At 36.3% G+C, this 19,923-nt stretch overlaps 1 protein-coding gene across 7 annotated transcripts; it reads left to right on the top strand.

The window, feature by feature from the left end:
* Positions 1–215: 215 nt before the first annotated feature.
* Positions 216–19,414, top strand: LOC125662762 (high mobility group protein 20A-like). 7 transcript variants are annotated; one of them, XR_008798104.1, is made up of 12 exons: positions 216–358; positions 1,076–1,199; positions 1,408–1,466; positions 2,022–2,068; positions 2,806–3,009; positions 3,266–3,380; positions 3,810–3,838; positions 5,520–5,601; positions 6,770–6,985; positions 10,095–10,233; positions 17,815–17,958; positions 19,281–19,414. XR_008798104.1 is itself a non-coding variant. In XM_048895110.2 (11 exons), the coding sequence occupies exons 2-11, from the start codon at positions 1,090–1,092 to the stop codon at positions 19,291–19,293; spliced, it is 1,014 nt and encodes a 337-aa protein (XP_048751067.1). In that variant the 5' UTR covers positions 216–358; positions 1,076–1,089; the 3' UTR covers positions 19,294–19,414. The 7 variants fall into 7 exon arrangements, 4 of the variants coding, with proteins under 4 accessions (XP_048751067.1, XP_056003352.1, XP_048751068.1 ...); XR_008798105.1 differs by having other exon boundaries at positions 349–626; XR_008798106.1 differs by having other exon boundaries at positions 354–711.
* The last annotated feature ends 509 nt before the right edge of the window (positions 19,415–19,923 follow it).

Genomic DNA, 19,923 nt, shown 5'->3' on the forward strand with positions numbered 1-19,923 from the left:
AATATGTTTGATCTGATAAAAATGGTTTTCATCACTATATATCCATCAGTTAAAAGATCTAATTTCCCTCTATAATACGCTATACACGAGTCTAAGTTTTAAAAATATTTTCGAAATGAAATGTAAAGCTTTCCAAAACAACCAAGTATAATACATATTGTAGAAATTATTCAATTAATCAATACAGTATAAAAGGAATTGAGCAATTCTTGAATTATTACTCCGCGTACGGCATTTTTGTCCAACCAGCATTCCTCGGATAATTCCTATGGGCGAGGTAGAAGTTACGCGAGGAGCTCCGATCAGATATTTCCCTGGAGAACCCTCCATTGTGGAAGACCCCCTCTAGGGCCAAATGGTAATATGTCAACAAAAGCACATGTTCGGCTTTCATAGTCATGTCTTGCAATGAAAGCAAACTTTGATGAAGAATGATCTAATTCTGGGGAATTTAAGAACATTGAAACTAGCAAAATCAACGTTATGCTTTGAAGGGGGAGGGGTATAAAATATGTGCAGTGGGAACGCTTAAATTTAGAATTCACATTTTCAAGAGCGTTATAATTGTGCCTGTGTATTTAAGGTCATTCTCGGGATTCTGATAGCACCGTTTGTTATACTTTTGAGTAAGTGAAGCTAGCATTTTCTAGACAACTCTGTATGTGGCACGATGATGATAGATAATTTAATGGATATGCATCAAACTCAAAGGTACATTAAATGTAAATGCATAGCTAGATAGCTAGGTCCTCATTTTCAAGTTTCAAATCATTTGATAAGGAACTTAAAACTGGCATCATACAAATTCAATGTAACAACACCCCTTCCCCCCGGCCACCAAGTGGACATCACTATTGACCTACTATGCATTAAGATGGGAAACCTTGCAAAGCTATACTAAATTGCTTCAGAAAGATTCTAGACGTTTCATGTTTTTGTATGATGTGTCAAGGATATTCAGTCTGATTCAAATCAAACTTCTCGTTATACAGACAGTCCCTATGTAGGAACAAAGAGAGAGGTTTGTTTTAATGAGACTGAAGGATATTGTGCCAGTTGCATTTTCTCTCTGTAGATACATGAGTGAAGATGATGGACCTGGGAAACAACAGCAATAATGCGAATGTAACTTTAGTTAAACTCAATCTAGAGGGATTCGATGATGATGCGTCAAAAGAGGGCATTGCTGTCGAATCATCGTAAGATTTACCTTTTTGTAGTCTGGATTAAACTTAATTTATATCACTTGCACATGTAGATGGTTTGATTTTTATCACATTCTCCAGCAGCTTTGTAGAATTATATGTGATATTTAGAGAATAGTGTTATGCACAGTGAACAAGTTACCTTCTCTTAACCATGTTAACTGATGATCCGTCTGAATAACATGATATTGCTCTGTTTCAGGTTTACGTCCGCAGACAACAGTTTGGTGATGCCGCCTACGATGTCAGACCTAGCTACAGGTATCTAACAAAATCTGTGTAACTAGTACATGTGTTGTCTGGGCATTAAGTTTGTGTGTTTTACAGGATCAAATAGCAAATGCATATATGTTGTGTGGGGTAAATCTTGATCTCAGACTGATTAAAATTGAATCCTTTGATCTGCTCACGTAGATTGCTCCACAAGGACTACTTGAGCAGATCAAAGTATCTAATTTTATTCAGATAGAGTAAATCTGGCCTGGATTTCTGGAAAAGAACTTAAGTCAAAACTTAAGTCTTAGATTTTACTTAAGTTTTTACTGCTCAAATAGAGGAAAACTCAAACTTAAGTTTGAGATTTTTTCAAGAAATCCAAGCCTGGGGATTAAGTACGTGAGTTGTATTGGGTAAGTATGGGTGCCAAGGATTTGTGCAGTGAAATTTTTTGCACTGAAATGCAGCTGATATTGATTTCAATGGTTTCCCCATGCGGAAATTAACAATTTTTCCCCATTAGCAGTCCATGTGTTTTGTTCATACTTATACGGAAAATTACTGTATATGCATATACTTACACTGACAATTTTCTTTCAGTGGGGTTGCAGCAGACCCCGGATGTGGATGCAGTAGCCCCTGCAGAGGTAAGGTCCAGCCTCTTTTTGATTTAGATGACTCTTCTCGAGAATAAAACTACTGCCAAATTGGCATGGGGTGATCGTAATTGAGTAATCGTAATCGATTGTAATCATTACTTTTTTTTCAAGTAATCTGTAATCGAAGGTATTTTCAATTACTTGTAATCATAATTTAATCGATTACAGCTAAATTTTGGTAATGCCATCTGAGATCTATACAAGACTGCTGTTTTTAAGGTCATGTTTTCGAAAGACATGTGACTTTTGCTAATAGTACTGGTTATTTCGATGAGATGGGGGGGGGGGGGGGGGGCTGTTCAATGAAAAGGAAGTGAAAACCCTGGATTATTACGAAGGCTTTATTTTGCTTCGTTTGATATTTTAAGGAAAATCAGTTATGAGCCATGTGTAGGACTGCATCTTCTTGGTTTGGTGTATTGTTTTTTTTATTATGGCTTATGTCCAGTTCATACTTCAAACATCCTTAAACATCGTTCATCATTTCCATACTTTCAGATCGATATTTTACATTGTTATCAGTTTCATACAATCATGTAAAAAAAAAAAAAAAAAAAAAAAAAAAAGTCTTAGTATTGATCGTGAAGTGTGTTGATCTCGCCTTTTGTATGATACAGAAGAAAAAATCAAGGTTGTGTCTCGCCTTTTGTATACAAAAGAAAAATCAAGGTTGTGTAAGAATCTGAGTTTTTATCATGAAGTGTGTTACCTTTTGTATTGTACAGAAGAAAAAGGGAGGTTGGCCCAAGGGCAAGAAGAGGAAGAAGATGCGAGACTCCAACGCACCGAAACCAGCGCTGAACGGGTACCTGCACTTCTTAAATGAACGGAGGGAGATCTTGCGTCGTGAAAACCCTACCATGGCCTTTGCTGAGATGATACGAGTTCTGGGGGCAGAGTGGACCAAGTTACCCCAGCATGAGAAGCAGGTCAGTGCCAGTCTTTTGCTGATTTGGAAGTGGGGGGTGGGGGGGGGGGCATTTTGATTTGTAGGGGTGGTGGGGGAGAAATTGTGATTTGTAGGGATGGGGTTGGGGCATTGTAATTTGTAGGAAGGGGGATTGTGATTTGGAATATTGCAGAGTTTTAGAAATATCTTAGCCTAAGGCAATGCATTTTCCTAAGGTTGTATGTGTCTTGTCATAAGTTACTGAGTTTTTCTTTAACATGATTTATTGATTTCAGAGATTTCTAGACGAAGCAGAAAAAGACAAGGAGCGGTATAATCGGGAGATGGAGGCCTACCAGAAAACGGAAGCCTATAAACTGTTTAAATCGCAGAAAGAAAAGAAAATGAGAGGTAAGATTTCCTTTTTGTTAAAAGTAAAGAAAAGCTAGGCTCTGCTACATATGTACATACATGTTAAAGATAAAAGGATAGGATTTCCTATATATAAAGGTTACAGAGAGTTAGGCTTCCCTAGACATCAAAATGTCACTTGTGTATACGGGATGAAATACTGTAGGTCCCTAGTACCCCTTGCTTGTCATAGGAGGCAACTAACTGGGGTGGTCCTTCGGGTGAGTCCCAAAAACACGGGTTTGTGAAGTGTTACTTTTACTACCTTTACATAATGGAGGTGACCTTAGTATTGCTGCAAAGAGAATATTTGATTTCTTTTTAAAAGTACATTGGTAAAATAAACTTTACTGGAAATTTACTTTCCTATGTTCAGGAACTGAGGGATGTACAATGTTGCTATTTATTTTTGTATTTTTTAATTTACAGAAATGGAAGCTCAAGGTAGCTCATTAGAGGTGAGATTAGTTTGTAGTAAACCTAGTACTTTAAAAAAAAAAAATTATCCTGCCTCTGAGGTTAATAAATGAAATTTTTGATCTTCCTGTCAGTAAACATATTTAATTAACCACAGTGGCATATGAATGAAAGATAGTTTGGTTTTTTTACTGGCAACTGCAATCTTGGCTTAGATTTTTGAACAGTAAGAGATGGCAGCCTCATATATTTATGTAATGATTTGTCTGATGAAAAGCTTAGCTTGAATTGTCCTTAGGGTCAAAATGCATGGTCCCTAATTAAAGACAGATGCTTGGTTTCTTAGCTATAATGTGAGAAGAATTTGGACACCGGTGTCTGATATAAAGCTTTTTTTTCTTTCTCTAGGGTTAAAGGGTATTACCTCTGGTACTAGAAATGGATAATATGGTTTTACAGGAATAACTTTAGTAGATTGTTTTTAATTTGCAACATTTGTTGATGGAATAAACAGCTTTTCTGCAATTGTCTGTTGGACCGAAGAACACAAGTTATTACAGAAGATAGATGCTGCTAACAGCATTTTTTCAGTATAGTGACATTTCACCTGGTCTGAATTTAGATGAAGGAGTCAACATTAGAGCTTAGAATCGTGTCTTGTAATTACCACGGAGATTATTCCATATCCAGTTAAAACTTGTCTGAACTAGTTTCAGTTCAATTGTCTAAACTTAATTGTATTATTTTGTGTGTGAAAAAAGTTTGCCGTAGATATCTTAAGATCTGTTTCTGACTTAGGAAGTATAAGCACCCATGTTGTTTTCCATCAGAAAAGCTTATGTGTTCTTTACCTTTAATGTTTGAATGAATTTGTTTGTAGTAATTGTTTGCTTGATGTTCAATTTGTATATCAGTGTATGTTATTGTGAGATCGAAAGATCAATGTTGGATAAAAATCTAAATTCAAATTGTTTGGGGGAAGGAGCGATAAAATCTCCCGTAAATTTCTGTCATCCGACATTGATTACACTTCAGTGGAAAAAGAAAAAAGACAAGCGACTGTCAAAAACCACATAATAATATTACATTTGAATGAACATCTAATAGTTTTAATGTACACTTTCATTTGTGAATAAATAAACAATAGAAAAGGTATACAGAGTGTTATTTCTAATCATGTATTTTTACTTGTTAACCGATTAATTTCAATATTTATCATATTCAGTTTTAACGGGGGGTGGGGTCTTCATGAAAACTATGTGAATTTAGTTTTTTGTCAAACATTGAACTTTTGATCTTGCCCTTAACAGAGGCCACATTTTAACTACATAAAATAAAAGAGCACTATATGGCAGCACTGCTTAATTCAGCAAATACTTGACTGCTTTCATCAGTATTTGTTGTATATCAATTCCCGTGGGTTGAAAAAGACCACAAAAATTCAATGATCAGCCAAGCAGAGTCTTTAATTAGCCATTGAAGTTTTGTTTCTGGGATGTCTGTCCATTTTAGGATACCACCACCCCCCCCCCCCCCCCCAACCCCACCCCTCAGCAGTAACTGTCAGGTTTTGTTTCTGGGTGTCTGTACATGTTAGGATATCACACACCACCCCCACCACCCCACCCCCCACCCCCAGCAGTAACTCTCAGGTTTTGTTTCTGGGTGTCTGTACATGTTAGGATAACCCCAGCAGTAACTCTCAGGTTTTGTTTGACACAGTTGATGGGAGAGAGAGATGAGGATGAAAAGGGAGCATTCGACATTCCAATCTTCACCGAAGAGTTCCTGGATCACAACAAAGGTAGGTGACAGCCATGTATGTGACACGCTTACTAAGATAACCATGTATGTTACACGCTTACTAAGATAACCATGTATGTTACACGCTTACTAAGATAACCATGCATGTTACACGCTTACTATAATAACCATGAATGTTACACGCTTACTATAATAACCATGTATGTTACACGCTTACTATAATAACCATGCATGTTACACGCTTACTATAATAACCATGTATGTTACACGCTTACTAAGATAATCATGAATGTTACACGCTTACTATAATAACCATGAATGTTACACGCTTACTATAATATGTTACACGCTTACTATAATAACCATGTATGTTACACGCTTACTATAATAACCATGTATGTTACACGCTTACTATAATAACCATGTATGTTACACGCTTACTATAATAACCATGTATGTTACACGCTTACTAAGATAACCATGAATTAATGTTACACGCTTACTAAGATAACCATGCATGTTACACGCTTACTATAATAACCATGCATGTTACACGCTTACTATAATAACCATGTATGTTACACGCTTACTATAATAACCATGTATGTTACACGCTTACTATAATAACCATGTATGTTACACGCTTACTAAGATAACCATGAATGAATGTTACACGCTTACTAAGATAACCATGCATGTTACACGCTTACTAAGATAACCATGAATGTTACACGCTTACTATAATAACCATGCATGTTACACGCTTACTATAATAACCATGCATGTTACACGCTTACTATAATAACCATGTATGTTACACGCTTACTATAATAACCATGCATGTTACACGCTTACTAAGATAACCATGTATGTTACACGCTTACTAAGATAACCATGAATGAATGTTACACGCTTACTAAGATAATCATGCATGTTACACGCTTACAATGATAACCATGAATGAATGTTACACGCTTACTATAATAACCATGCATGTTACACGCTTACTAAGATAACCATGAATGTTACACGCTTACTAAGATAACCATGTATGTTACACGCTTACTAAGATAACCATGAATGATACACGCTTACAATGATAACCATGTATGTTACACGCTTACTATAATAACCATGTATGTTACACGCTTACTATGAAAGTCCTGTGGCGGTTTGACGGAGGTAACAGACTAATTTTTCTTCCCCAGGCAGGGAGGGTGAACTCAGACAGCTAAGAAAACAGACTACTGAGCTGGAGGAACAGAACGCGATTCTCAGTAAACACATTGAGAGCATGAAGCACGCCATTGAGAAGCTGGATATTGAAGCCGTGCAGCAGCGGAGCACCAACATCGCGCTACAAGGTCACCTAGACAACCTCCGCACAACGCTGACCGACAGCTTCCACTCCATCCGGTTACCAGGTAAAATCAAAGATGACCAACCCCATCCTGTTACCAAGTAAAATCAAAGATGATCAACCCCATCCCGTTACCAGGTAAAATCAAAGATGACGAACTCCATCCCGTGAACAGGTAAAATCAAAGATGACCAACTCCATCCGGTTACCAGGTAAAATCAAAGATGACCAAGGCCACATTTAAAAAAATGTTGGTTTGCCATAGCCTGAGGGTCATAAAAATATTGGGTCGGTCGGCAGGGATTTTTTTTTTTTGGCTGAAAATATATTGAATATCAAAATTCTGTTTTTATATTTTGTGTTCTTTTGATGAATTAACCCTATTACAGTGAATTACTTGCAGAACTGTCAGAAACCTAAAAAGTGTAGTTTTAACTTCATAGACAGGAGTAGTTTGTGTATGGCTCATATATCATTTTGTTATTCTGATATGTTACTTGTTTTGTGGGTGTTTGTTTTCCAGGTCTTGAATATGTCCATTGTTTCTTCAAATTTGTCTAGAGTCTTGGTTGCCATGATTTTACTCTCAATGGCCAATGTAACATGCATGTATTATGCAACAGAAACTTGGTAGAATTGTTGTTGAACTAAAACATTATTCGTATAAACTCAACACAATTTCATGTTCAATGATGTTGGTCAAACGATTTCTGATACATTAAATCCGTGCTCTGCGGTACCTCGAATTACCGAAATGCCTCTAGAAATACCGAAATGCCCATTAGAACTAACGAAATTCGCCTTCGAATTAAGTTTTTAAAGTTAAATTGAAAGATTAGGGATTGATTCAATGTGTACAATACCATCTCTGAAGAAAAAATAACATAAATTTTTTAATCAAAAAAGAGTCTTCTTATCAGAATTTGTGTTAATCTAAGGAAGGTAACTCATGTTATTTTTCTTTCATTTAAAAGAAAAATGTGTTCAACTATTATTTCCTAATCATTATATATATACATTGCTTAAGTTGAACTAAATCAACATTCATATATATTTTGCAATTCAAACAGATATTGTATAGGGGAAAAAATCATTGGTGATATACATGTATAAATTTTGCTAGAGTTATCTTTCTTTGAAACATCGTGAATGCGAGAATTGAACACAATCGAATTTCCTAAATTTACAATCACAAATTTAAAAATGTTTTATCATAAAAGATTAACATATATAAACTTAATATGCATTAATGTATATAATTAGAGGGGAATTTCGATACTTTTAGGTGGTTTTTAAGAAAACTAATTCCTGGGGGCATTTCGGTAAATTGCGGGCATTTTCGAATATTCGGGGTACCCATTTACATTTTCATCGGACACAGTTGTTGTTTGTTTCCATAATTATTGAATGATGCCTCATCGGATAGATAAAATTCTACCAGTATACCATGTGCCAAATCGATCATTTGAGGGTTTTAAATTGCAGCGATTTACAAAATGTCGCAAAGAACAAAACTAAAAACAAAACCAAACGCATCTTCACAAGTCAAGGGCTATTGATTAGTTACCTCGTTACAAAATAAAAACAACACGCAATGTTCTTGATGTTAAGAAAAGTACCCCACGTAAACCATTGTTTACTTTCTGTCTTTGCTCTTTCCAAACTTGCATCTTAAATGAGGAATCTCATTGGATGATTTGATTTTAGCTTATTGCGTCATCCCCTGTCCCAGACCCGTGTTTTGAATGGTGACTGATGCGAGCATGGTGCGAGGTAACGAATCAGTCACAGGTGACTTGTGAAGATGAACCAAACGCGGATAGGAACTTGAAAAAAAACCAGAAGTCGGAAAATCGAGTGCAAAAAAAACATGGCCGAAATTATGTCATTAAAAACTTTCCAGTCGGGGGATTAAAAATGGGTCGGTCGTGCGATGGCAAACAAACTCCTTTTTATACGCCCGTCTTAAGACGGGACGTATTATGGTATGGCGTTCATGTCCATCCGTCTGTTAGCTTTTTCGTGTCCAACCCGTAACTTAAATACTACAAGGCCTAGAATCATCAAACTTTGTCTGTAGATACATCTTTGGTAGAAGGTGTGTCGCACATTAAAACCAGGTCACTGTGACTTTTCATTAAGAAGATATCTGTCTGTCCGTCCATCTGTTAGCTTTTTCGTGTCCGACCCGTAACTTAAATACTTCAAGGCCTAGAATCATCAAACTTTGTCTGTAGATACATCTTGGGTAGAAGGTGTGTCGCACATTAAAACCAGGTCACTGTGACTTTTCATTAAGAAGATATCCGTCTGTCCGTCCGTCTGTTAACTTTTTCGTGTCCGACCCGTAACTTAAATACTACAAGGCCTAGAATCATCAAACTTTGTCTGTAGATACATCTTGGGTAGAAGGTGTGTCGCACATTAAAACCAGGTCACTGTGACTTGTCATTAAGAAGATATGGCCATATATGGCAACAACTTGTCTGGCTCATAACTTGAAAACTATTAGACCTAGAATCACCAAAATTGGTCAACTAATGCATCTTAGGTAGAAGGTGTCGCATCCTACTTTAAGGTCACTGTGACATTTTAATTAAGGTGATATAAAAAAAAAAAATTTAATGGGTACAATCTATACTGTTAACAATATGTGACGGGCGTATCATGTGCCGTGGCGGTGCACTTTATTAATTTTGGCCCAACTTCATCCGGTTACCAGGTAAAATCAAAGATGATCAACTCCATCCCGTTACCAGGTAAAAAAAAAAGATGTCCAACTCCATCCCATTACCAGGTAAAATCAGAGACCCTTTACCAGGCGAGACCAAAGATGACCGGTGTGTCTGTCCTGTGGAGTAAGATGGAGGGAAGGCTTCCTAAAGGATTTCAGTTGTGATAATGTTTCCTTAGTACCTTGCTACTACTTATTCTTATTATGGATCTTTCCAGTGCTTTTCATGCTCTCTGTAGGCATTGTCTTGAAAACACATTTCTTAAATTCAACATTGTATGCAGGAATTGAATGTTGTAGGAAAAACTTCCACAGTTTCTTACTGTGTGCCTCCATTTGCCGTCGTATTTCTGTCCGTCTGGCTGTCTGTAGGGATTTTCATTATGTGTGATTCTATTTTATATGATGTCTGCGTGTCAAGTTTCTTATTACATTGTAGGAACGAATGAAGTGCCAACATTGGATACAATAGATAATTACATGACTAAACTACACAACCTGATCTTAGATTCTCCTCAGGAACACGAGGGACTCATTGCCATGGTGAGGGACATCATAGGACGGCTAAACATAGATGGGTAAGTCACTTTTCTCAAGAACATGAGGGTTTTATTGCCATGGTGAGGGACATCATAGGCAGCTAAATATAGATGGACAAGTCACTTTTTTCAAGAACGGGGGTGGGTGTCATGCAGAAGTCCAGACCATTTTGATTTTGCCCTTTGTTTCTTACAAAATTTTGGGGGTTTTGTTGTTGTTTTTTTTTACTTCTAAATATAGAATGTTTAGTCAAGTAGGTTTTTAGATATACCCTTGAATTACATAAGAATCAAGATTCTGCATCTTTTAATTTTCTGGCAGACACAATTGCAGTTGCACTGCCACCAGAAGGCCATTAGATTAAAATGCATTAAACTCAGGTGCAGAGAATTCATACTGGAATCATTACAGAGACTTGAAAATAGATAGATATATAATTGAAATTACCTGTACTTTAGTCTGAAAAATATGTGTGCACTGCCTTATGTCAGTTTTTATTGTTATACTTGTATTTGTCTATGTTTGTAGGACCCTGTGGTGAGTAAAGGAAATTGTTATGGTAGTGGTAAGGAGCCACAGATATATAGACTGTGTCACTGAGTGCTTTAGATCTTGTGATCTACAGGGAGTTAGATATGTATTTCAACTGTTTAGTGTTTAGAATCTCCTTAAACTCGATGATTTGATATTTCATATTATTATGTGATTTAAAGGACACATCTCGTGTTTTCAAAGTATACAGAATTATATGCATTTTGTCTTCCTTATGCTTATAGAAATTAATTGTAATAGTTCGTTCGCTGAAGTATTGCGATAATTAGCCACAATACGAACTTAAATCTAAGCCCCGATTTCAAAAAGCCTAGTTAATTAGATAGGTAGTCACGTGGTACAGTGACGTCATATGCGACCTTCGTCGATCAACTTGTTGTAAAAGTAGTGTTAGATATTTTTAAAAACTCGGGTTTTAGGGGCCTAATTTATTTACCATGGATAACATTTATTTCGATGTTGACAAATTTCCCGAGTCTTATATCTTTTAGCCACCAGTGCATACAAATAGCGACCCAAATGTAGCGAGAAAAGCGAGTATGAAATCTGCATAAATTTTCGAGTAAATAATGTTTACATGGGATCACTGTCTAAACACAATTTGGTAATGCCATTTCTGTAAACAACTGTAATTAGCGTTGTTGCTTTTCTGAAATAAACAGTGCAATTATTATTAAATTTATTTTTGGAGAAGTTAGATAGGCCTAAATTATGATACGATTATGTATCATTGACAACTAGGCCTACTGCCACGGGTGCATTTCGAAAAAAAAAAAATAATAATGATCAAACTTAATTTGAAAATCACAATACTTTTAAATTATTTTATTAAATCAATTTTATTAGGCCTAATCATTATTTTTTGTTATCAACACGTTGTTACTTAGGAAGTGGGAGCGCGGCGTGCTGTTGTTGTAAACACGTACGCGTTCCTTAAAAAAAATGAAAGCATTATAATTCAATTCAAAGTCGGGAAATATTATATTTTATTATTTATAATTGAAAGTTCAATTATCTTTTATCTTTAAATTTCTCTTTTTTAAAACTACCAGTTGGTAGACACTGCAAGCAAAGTTCTGCCTATATGTTGTTACAAGGTGAAGGTCAGTTGGTGCGAGTGTGTATTGAATTCGAGAGCAGAACGGAAAGCATATGCCGTAGGCCTATATGTAACAGTGCGTAGCTTCGATAGAACCATTTTCTCGCAGTTTATCTACGTATCTAGTATACATGTATGATAATTGGTTCAGATCTCAGGATGGGGATTTGTGCAGAGCTCATGATAGTTATATATAGTTCAGACCTCAGGATAGTTATATATATAGTTCAAACCTCAGGGCAGAGCTCAGGATAGAGTTATATATAATTCAAACCTCAGGGCAGAGCTCAAGATAAAGTTATATATAGGAGGCTTAGACCTCATGATAGAGTTATATATAGAAGGTTTAGACCTCAGGGTAGGGTTTTATATAGAAGGTTCAAAGTTCAGGGTGGGGTTACATACAGGAAGTTCATACCTCAGTCTCGGAAGAGTATATAAAAAAAAAAAATTATCACTGTCAGCATGACCAGTGAGGGCCTGTTACAATCTCTACCCAGAGTTATCGTTCCTGCTATGCTCCACTAATATCTCTGTCAAGGTCTAAAAATCATATCAAACCGTACTAAAACTAACTTAGCATACCAAACTGTAATGATCATATCTAAGCAAATCAAACACTTGTCTGAATTTTATAAACACAGAAGCTGGTAAATATAAGACACCTGAGCGAATTTAAAGGTTTTATATTAGCAACCACCACCCATTTTTTAAAAATTACCCAAATCAATAAAAATCAGGTGTAATTACCAATTTTGAGTATGCTGATTTCAAATCTGGATTCCTTTTACTCCAATTTCTTATAGAAAATGAGATATAGTGTCTCAAACACCCCTACCGTCAGGTTGCCAAAAACGGAAAATATTTCATTTCGCATCAAAAAGTGACCCAACTTTATTTCTTGAAACACCATTACCCAAAACAATAAAAAGCAGGTGTAATTACCAATTTTGAGTATGCTGAATCCAATTCTGGATTCCTTTTACGCCACTTCCTTACAGAAAATGAGGTATAGGGCCTTAAACACCCCTACCGTCAGGTTGTCAAAAATTGAAAATGTTCCATTTCACATTAAAAAGTGACCTGAAAGTTATTTCTTGAAATAAGGCATACAACAGAAAAGGAAACCAATTAATACTAAATTGTTCCATGAACATTCCTAGTTGTTTTGGAAAGAATATATCTCACCTCTGGACTTCACAGATACAGGAAAGGAAGAGGAAAACGGAGCGGATCAACGATCTTAAATTTAATCAGATTGGGCTATAGCCTAATGAACTGATGATCAGGAGCAAAAGTAAAATTAATAGGAAAACTGATTTATTAAACATCAGCAAGTCTTTTCCGAGAACTTCTGGTACAGCTGTCGGGGGGGGGGGGGGGGGGGGGGGGGGGGGGGGGGGGGGGGGGAGTGCTGAGTTGCATCATTATCAAAATTTACCGAAACAGTGGACTCTCTGGCCAGTCTGGGGGCTGAGCTAGTTGCATCAGAACTGACAGAAGCAGAACTATCTGGCCAGTCGGTGGACTGAGTGGTATCAGAATCTTTTTTTTTTTTTTTCAAAATTCAGAAATTTAAAAACTGCATGATCAGATTTTTTTGTAACACTAATAATTAATGTCCCTTTATTGCGATGACTCTACAAGTACAAACCATGATATTAAAAAAAGTGAAATGAAATGATAGATAAATAAATAAATTAAATATTTGTAAGTTACTTTATTTATCTGTAAGTAAGTCACTAATTAAGTGTAACTTGTGGCAGTGCAACTTGCAAGTGAAAATTGCATCATCTGTAGCTTATGACCCCTTTTGCCTTGCCTTGTAATTAATATTGTTGAAAATTTGGCAAATAGCATTTTTGACCCCCCAGTCCATACCCCACTTTTCTTTAAACGTTAAAAATCCAGCTAATTCAGTGAGGAAGAAATGTCACTACCATATTTCGAATTTCCTCTAGACTATATCAAATTAAATACCGCACTGCTATCAGTCACAGATTAACACTGGTAGGGGTATGGGGACCTGGTCTGCGAGTATGATGGAAAAGATTCTGATGAAAATAAAGATTCACTCATCATTCAGAAATGTATAAACATTGTATTATTGTATACCACCGGTACGTTGTGAGTACGTTAATAATGGGAGTTATCTTTCCTTGGATATCTAAATCAATTAAATACTATATGAACATGGGCAATTATCGTCCATGTTTGACCTCAGTATAATTTATTCATGCATAAAATGTACTAATATGTCACTCTTTGTTGCGTATTTCACCGTTAAGTAAATGTTTACATATACTCGCTCTGCTTAATTGCTTCAATCTCAAAGGGATTTTCTGGAATATGCCTAATCACGTGAGATACGCTAAATATAAGTATTTTAGATCCAAACGATCAACTTCGCATCATTCGTAGGCTCTAGGTTTATCCATACTAGCCCATAAAAAATAGGGTGGAACCTCGTCCCACTTTTCCTGTAGAAATAAAAATAGAACATGACGCGCCACCTAGCGAGCGTGGTTGTTGCTATTTATATATAAATATATAAATATTCATTCATCCAATAATACTAGAATAATCATGGAATTCGTTGTTTTTGTGAACATACTGTAAGATTTTAAGCTTAACACTAAAACTTGTAAAATCATACTTTATAATGCAATAGGTAGAAATAAGTTTTGCCAAGAATCTTGACATTCAGATGTTGACAGAGGTGTTGTAGCGCAGCGTAATACGCCCTCTGGTGAGAGATTGGGCCTGTTAAGATCAAATGTCACTTGGGACTGCTGTAGATTCCTAAATATATGTGAGAAATTTATTATGATCCTGTAATTTCGCAAGAGGCATCACTCACGAAATAAAATTATTCGCATTTAATTTTCTGGTGCTAAAATGCATGTAAGTACTCTTGATTAACAGAAGACACGTGAATTCATGTTCTCGCGATTTGTCGTATACGGGTCATTTCGCCATGTTAAGTACCCACGTAAAATAAGGAATCTACAGTATTTCATGGAGTGCAATATTTAAATTATTCAAGAAAATCTGTGGATAAAAGAAAGTTCAGATAATACCAAGTATTATTGTGATTCAGACAAAATCTATAGGTGGAAATGGTACTACGAGATTAATTACAGATTATTTGTCAAGCAAACTACAATATTTTACTCTCAAGTTTTAAAAAAAGTAATTCTGAAGAATAGAGTTTATATTACAATATTAATATGTTGACGGTGCTACCGTTTGAGCAAGTACAGCTTCATGTATGTACATATTTCGTAATGTTCATGCTTTGATCAGGTTCAATTTACACAATATCCATCTTCCAAACTCTCATAACATGAATGAAATTAGGTAGCTGAAATAGCTAGCCCATTTTAGTTCTCTCCCATGGTTTTATATTAAAAATCATTAAAACATGTATACATGAATGTGATTGAAATATTTTTATGTTATATATACATTTTATTTCTGCTGCCTTCACTGTGACTGGCTTAACCTTTGATGCACGACTTGTTCTGAACTGTATGCTCTCAGCAGTCGACTGCCTGTACTTTCCTTTTTTCTACTCTCAACCTTTTCAAGTTACTTATTTATGATCAGGGTTCGAAATTAACTTTTTCAAGCACTAGTCCGTACGGACTAGTAACTGTTGATGTTCACTAGTCAGCAAAGCATTTCACTAGTCCGTCCAGTATATAATAAAATGATCTTCATTTTATTCAATAGTATTTAATCAAATCAAACACATCACAGTTGCAAATAATTCAATTTCTGACACCTATAGAAGAAAAAGAGACCACCATATTTTATTTCGCATTCAAGATCTTCAGAAGCATACAATATTAACCTCCGAGTTAATCCTTTTATAAATGTCCATAAGTGCGTTCAAGATCGACGTCCCTGTTGTTTTGGTGCTCAGATCTTAAAGTCACAAGAGTACGAAATTTTATCAATAAAGTAAAACAAATTCACTCGATTGACCAAGTCATGAGCTATAGTGTTATGAACTACTGTGTTAGAGTCACGAATGTCGAGAAAATGTGCGCACAAACGTGCATGCTCAAACCACACTACTTGCAATTCTTGCACCTAGAACACGTTCTCGTGATGTGTACTCGGCGTTCGGAATCTAAAGGAATTTGACAATATGTGCACGTTCGAAGAACGGCGGTCTCGAACACACTCCATATTGTTAGGAAGATCAGGCTGTCATAGTCATGCAAACACTTGACCAAGCAGGTAATCAACCATAAGTTCAAACATCTAAGAGACTCAGACAAATCTTGCTAAAAATCTTTACCAATTCAAGATTGATTTCTGGATTTTCACTAGTCCGTACGGACTAGTACTATAAAGAGTTCACTAGTCCGACACGTTTTTTACTAGTCTCGGACTTACGGACATGAGTTAATTTCGAACCCTGATGATAGAAATGCCCAAACCTTAAACCTTTCAATTTTGTAAAACTGTGGAAACAGCACTGCCTTGGAACATAAAACGCATTTCAATATAATGATAATTTTAGATAAATCGATAAATTCAACTATTGAGCATGTATATACGCAGAACCCCCCAATACACTCCCTATCTAATCCAAAAGAGAAAAATAAAACCATTTTTATAATATTGTGCATAATCCTAGTTCTAACAGTTAAACACAATGATAGTGGCGTCAGTGGTCTAGAGGTTAGCCTGACGTTGTGTCCTTGGGAAAGGCACTTTACAGGAATTTCCTAACTCCACCCAAGCGTAAAAGGAGTACCTGGCTATAGACAGTGAAAGATATTGTTAGAATGTTAGTGCTCTAGCGCCTGCAATTTCAAGAATTTGAAAAAAAAGGCTGTTATTTGTTCAGGGCTAGTAGGTCTTTGGCAGGGCTAACTAGGGCCCCGCATGAAATGCGGGAAGCCCTATAGTAATCACATTGTCCGTCTGTCCGTCAACACTTTCTTTGTGACACGATAACTCAAACAGTTTTTATCGTACAGTTTTCAAATTTTGTACAGAAATAATGTACAATAAGAGGAAAAAGCCTATATATTTTGGGGTCATTTCACTTTGTCTGTCTGTCTGTCTGTATGGCATGATCTTTGTTATTATGAGCACTTTCTTTGTGACACAGTAACTCAAACAGTTTTCATTGTACAGTTTTCAAATTTTGTACAGAAATACTTTACAATTTACACCTATAGATTTTGGGGTCATGTCACTTTGTCTGTCTGTATGTGTGTCATTATCTTTGTTATTATGAACACTTTCTTTGTGACATGATACTCAAACAGTTTTCAAATTTTGTACAGAAATACTTTACAATAAGAGGAAGACACCTATGAATTTTGGAGTCATGTCACTTTGTCTGTCTGTTTGAATGTCATCAGCTTTCTTATTATGACCGTATTTATTTACCACTGTCTAAGGGAGATAATTCAATTTGAATTATGATATGCATTGTATTGATATATAGAAATTTACAAGAAATAACTCTACAACATTGTGTATGTGTATATATTTGGTTTTTTTTCTAATGTGATATAAAAAATGCTTGATGTTACATGTATATTGAAACACGTCATTCCCAGTCAACAACTTTCGATCGGGATCGGAATACGAAATAAAATTTCTTATATCCGGTTGCAAAGTGAAACTGCTTCATGCTTCAAGTTATTGAATTATGTAGTAATTGCACATTACACATTAGAGACCTGTTCCTCTTAATAAAGAAAGTCACAAAATAGATACAAAATGAGTGTACCTTATTCATTACTGTTGTTGAGCTATCGTCGGCGAAAATCTCGAAATGGCGTGTTTCACTGCGCTTGTTGACGGTAAGGTCCACATTTTCTACATGAGTATTTTGATATTTGCGCATACATGGTATATCTCGGCTAGGAATAATGGAAACTTTCTCACCTATGTATGTAAAGACATATTAATCTCTATTTTTATACGCCCATCGAAGACGGGACGTATTATGGTATGGCGTCGTCCATCTATCTGTCCGGACCTTGTGGGCAGGATACAGACTGAACCATAAGCCCTAGGGCTTTACAACTTGGTACATTTGATTACCATGATGAGAGGAAGATGCCTATTGTTTTTCAAGGTGAGAGGTCAAAGGTCAAGGTCGTAGTATCACTTATTAGGAAAACCTTGTGAGCAGGATACAAACCAAACCATAAGCTCCAGTATATTATAACTTGGTATATTTGATCACCATGATGAGAGGAAGATGCGTAGTGTTTTTCAAGGTCAAAGGTCAAGGTCATAGTATCACTTTTTAGGAAAACCTTGTGGCCAGGATACAAACTGAACCGTAAGCTCCAGGATATTATAACTTGGTATATTTGATCATCATGATGAGAGGAAGGTGCCTATTGTTTTTCAAGGTCAGAGGTCAAAGATCAAGGTCATAGTGTCACTTATAAGGAAAACCTTGTGGGCAGGATACAAACCGAACCGTAAGCTCCTGGATATTATAACTTGGTATATTTGATCACCATGATAATGAATTAGCTAACAGAGGACAGTGCTAACTTCACTAAAATATGAATCCCACTAAAATATGTTTTCCTTGAGCAAAATCTACGGGCGTATTATGCCACGTTGGCGTTGCTCTTGTTACAAATGTAGAACACTTTTATCAAATGACAATGTGTTTGAAAACGCTTAGAGCCCTGATGTCAGAATTTCCTTTTCCAAGACATCAATATGTCAAATTCATAATCCTTTTCGAATAGCATGTACCATATTTTGTACCAGTTATCCATTTTGAATCCCCTATTACAATGGAATTTTGTTGCACTCTGTTGTGTTTGAGTGGATGAGTGTGTGTCAAACAGAAGTAATTTAAATTGCATAAGTCTCTCATAAATATGCTTCATGCATTCCAATGTATCTTTATATATTATTAATTCTAACATATATACCAGCCCCAAACATTGCTATATCAAATGTCACTTTCCTCCAATAACCCTCAGCGGGGCCCTTGCTGACCGTGTCAGTTTTCTAGTTATTTTTACGAACAGGGAGCCCCAACTGTCCTACTCTAGCTAGTTTTACAGCGAGTTTCACACACCGCTCATCAACATTACACCGCCCATCAACATTCCACCGCCCATCAACATTACACCGCCCATCAACATTCCACCGCCCATCAACATTACACTGCCCATCAACATTACACCGCCCATCAACATTCCACCGCCCATCAACATTCCACCGCCCATCAACATTACACCGCCACCGCCCATCAACATTACACTGCCCGTCAACATTCCACCGCCCATCAACATTCCACCGCCCATCAACATTCCACCGCCCATCAACATTACACCGCCCATCAACATTCCACCGCTCATCAACATTCCACCATTGTGTATTTGCTTTCACTGTTTTCCATGATAGTTCTCTGTTACTTTGTTGTAGAGATAAGCTGTGATGCAGCGGCCCAGATAGGAACCATTCTGGTATCTATGGTAACTGGAGAGGATTATTGAGAAGGATACTTTTTATGTGTTGTAATTTACATGTTAATTATTAAATAATCAGAGAAAGATGGACATTTTCGTGATTATTAAATTTTATGTGCTACATGAGACATGGGGCTCATAGTGGGTGTGACTGGTCAACAGGGGATGCTTGCTCCTTCTAGGAACATGATCCCACCTCTGGTGTGTCCAGGAGTCCGTGTTTGCCTTACCCTGAATTTTGTATTCCTTATAGGAGTTATGAGATTGCTCACTGTTCATCATCTCCACCTTTTCATTGTAATTTACAAGAATTACATTGATTGCCATGTATAGACTGGAAATCTATGATAAAATGAAAGAATGGATGAGGTCATGTTTCAACATTGGTTTATTTTTGACATTTAGAAATTAAAGTTACGTATTTGTGTGGGTGGAATGTCTGACAAAATATGATTATAAAATCCTTATAAACTGGTAATTCGAAATATCAACAGCTGGACAACGAAACTGACACATCTCACAAAACAGGAACATGTATTGTGAAAAGAAAGTCTAAGATTGATAGTGAGCTTTTTTCTGTTAAGAGATGCTATTGACAC

Source organism: Ostrea edulis, chromosome 8 (assembly GCF_947568905.1).
Source record: "Ostrea edulis chromosome 8, xbOstEdul1.1, whole genome shotgun sequence".
In the NCBI taxonomy this organism is placed as follows: Eukaryota; Metazoa; Mollusca; class Bivalvia; order Ostreida; family Ostreidae; genus Ostrea; species Ostrea edulis.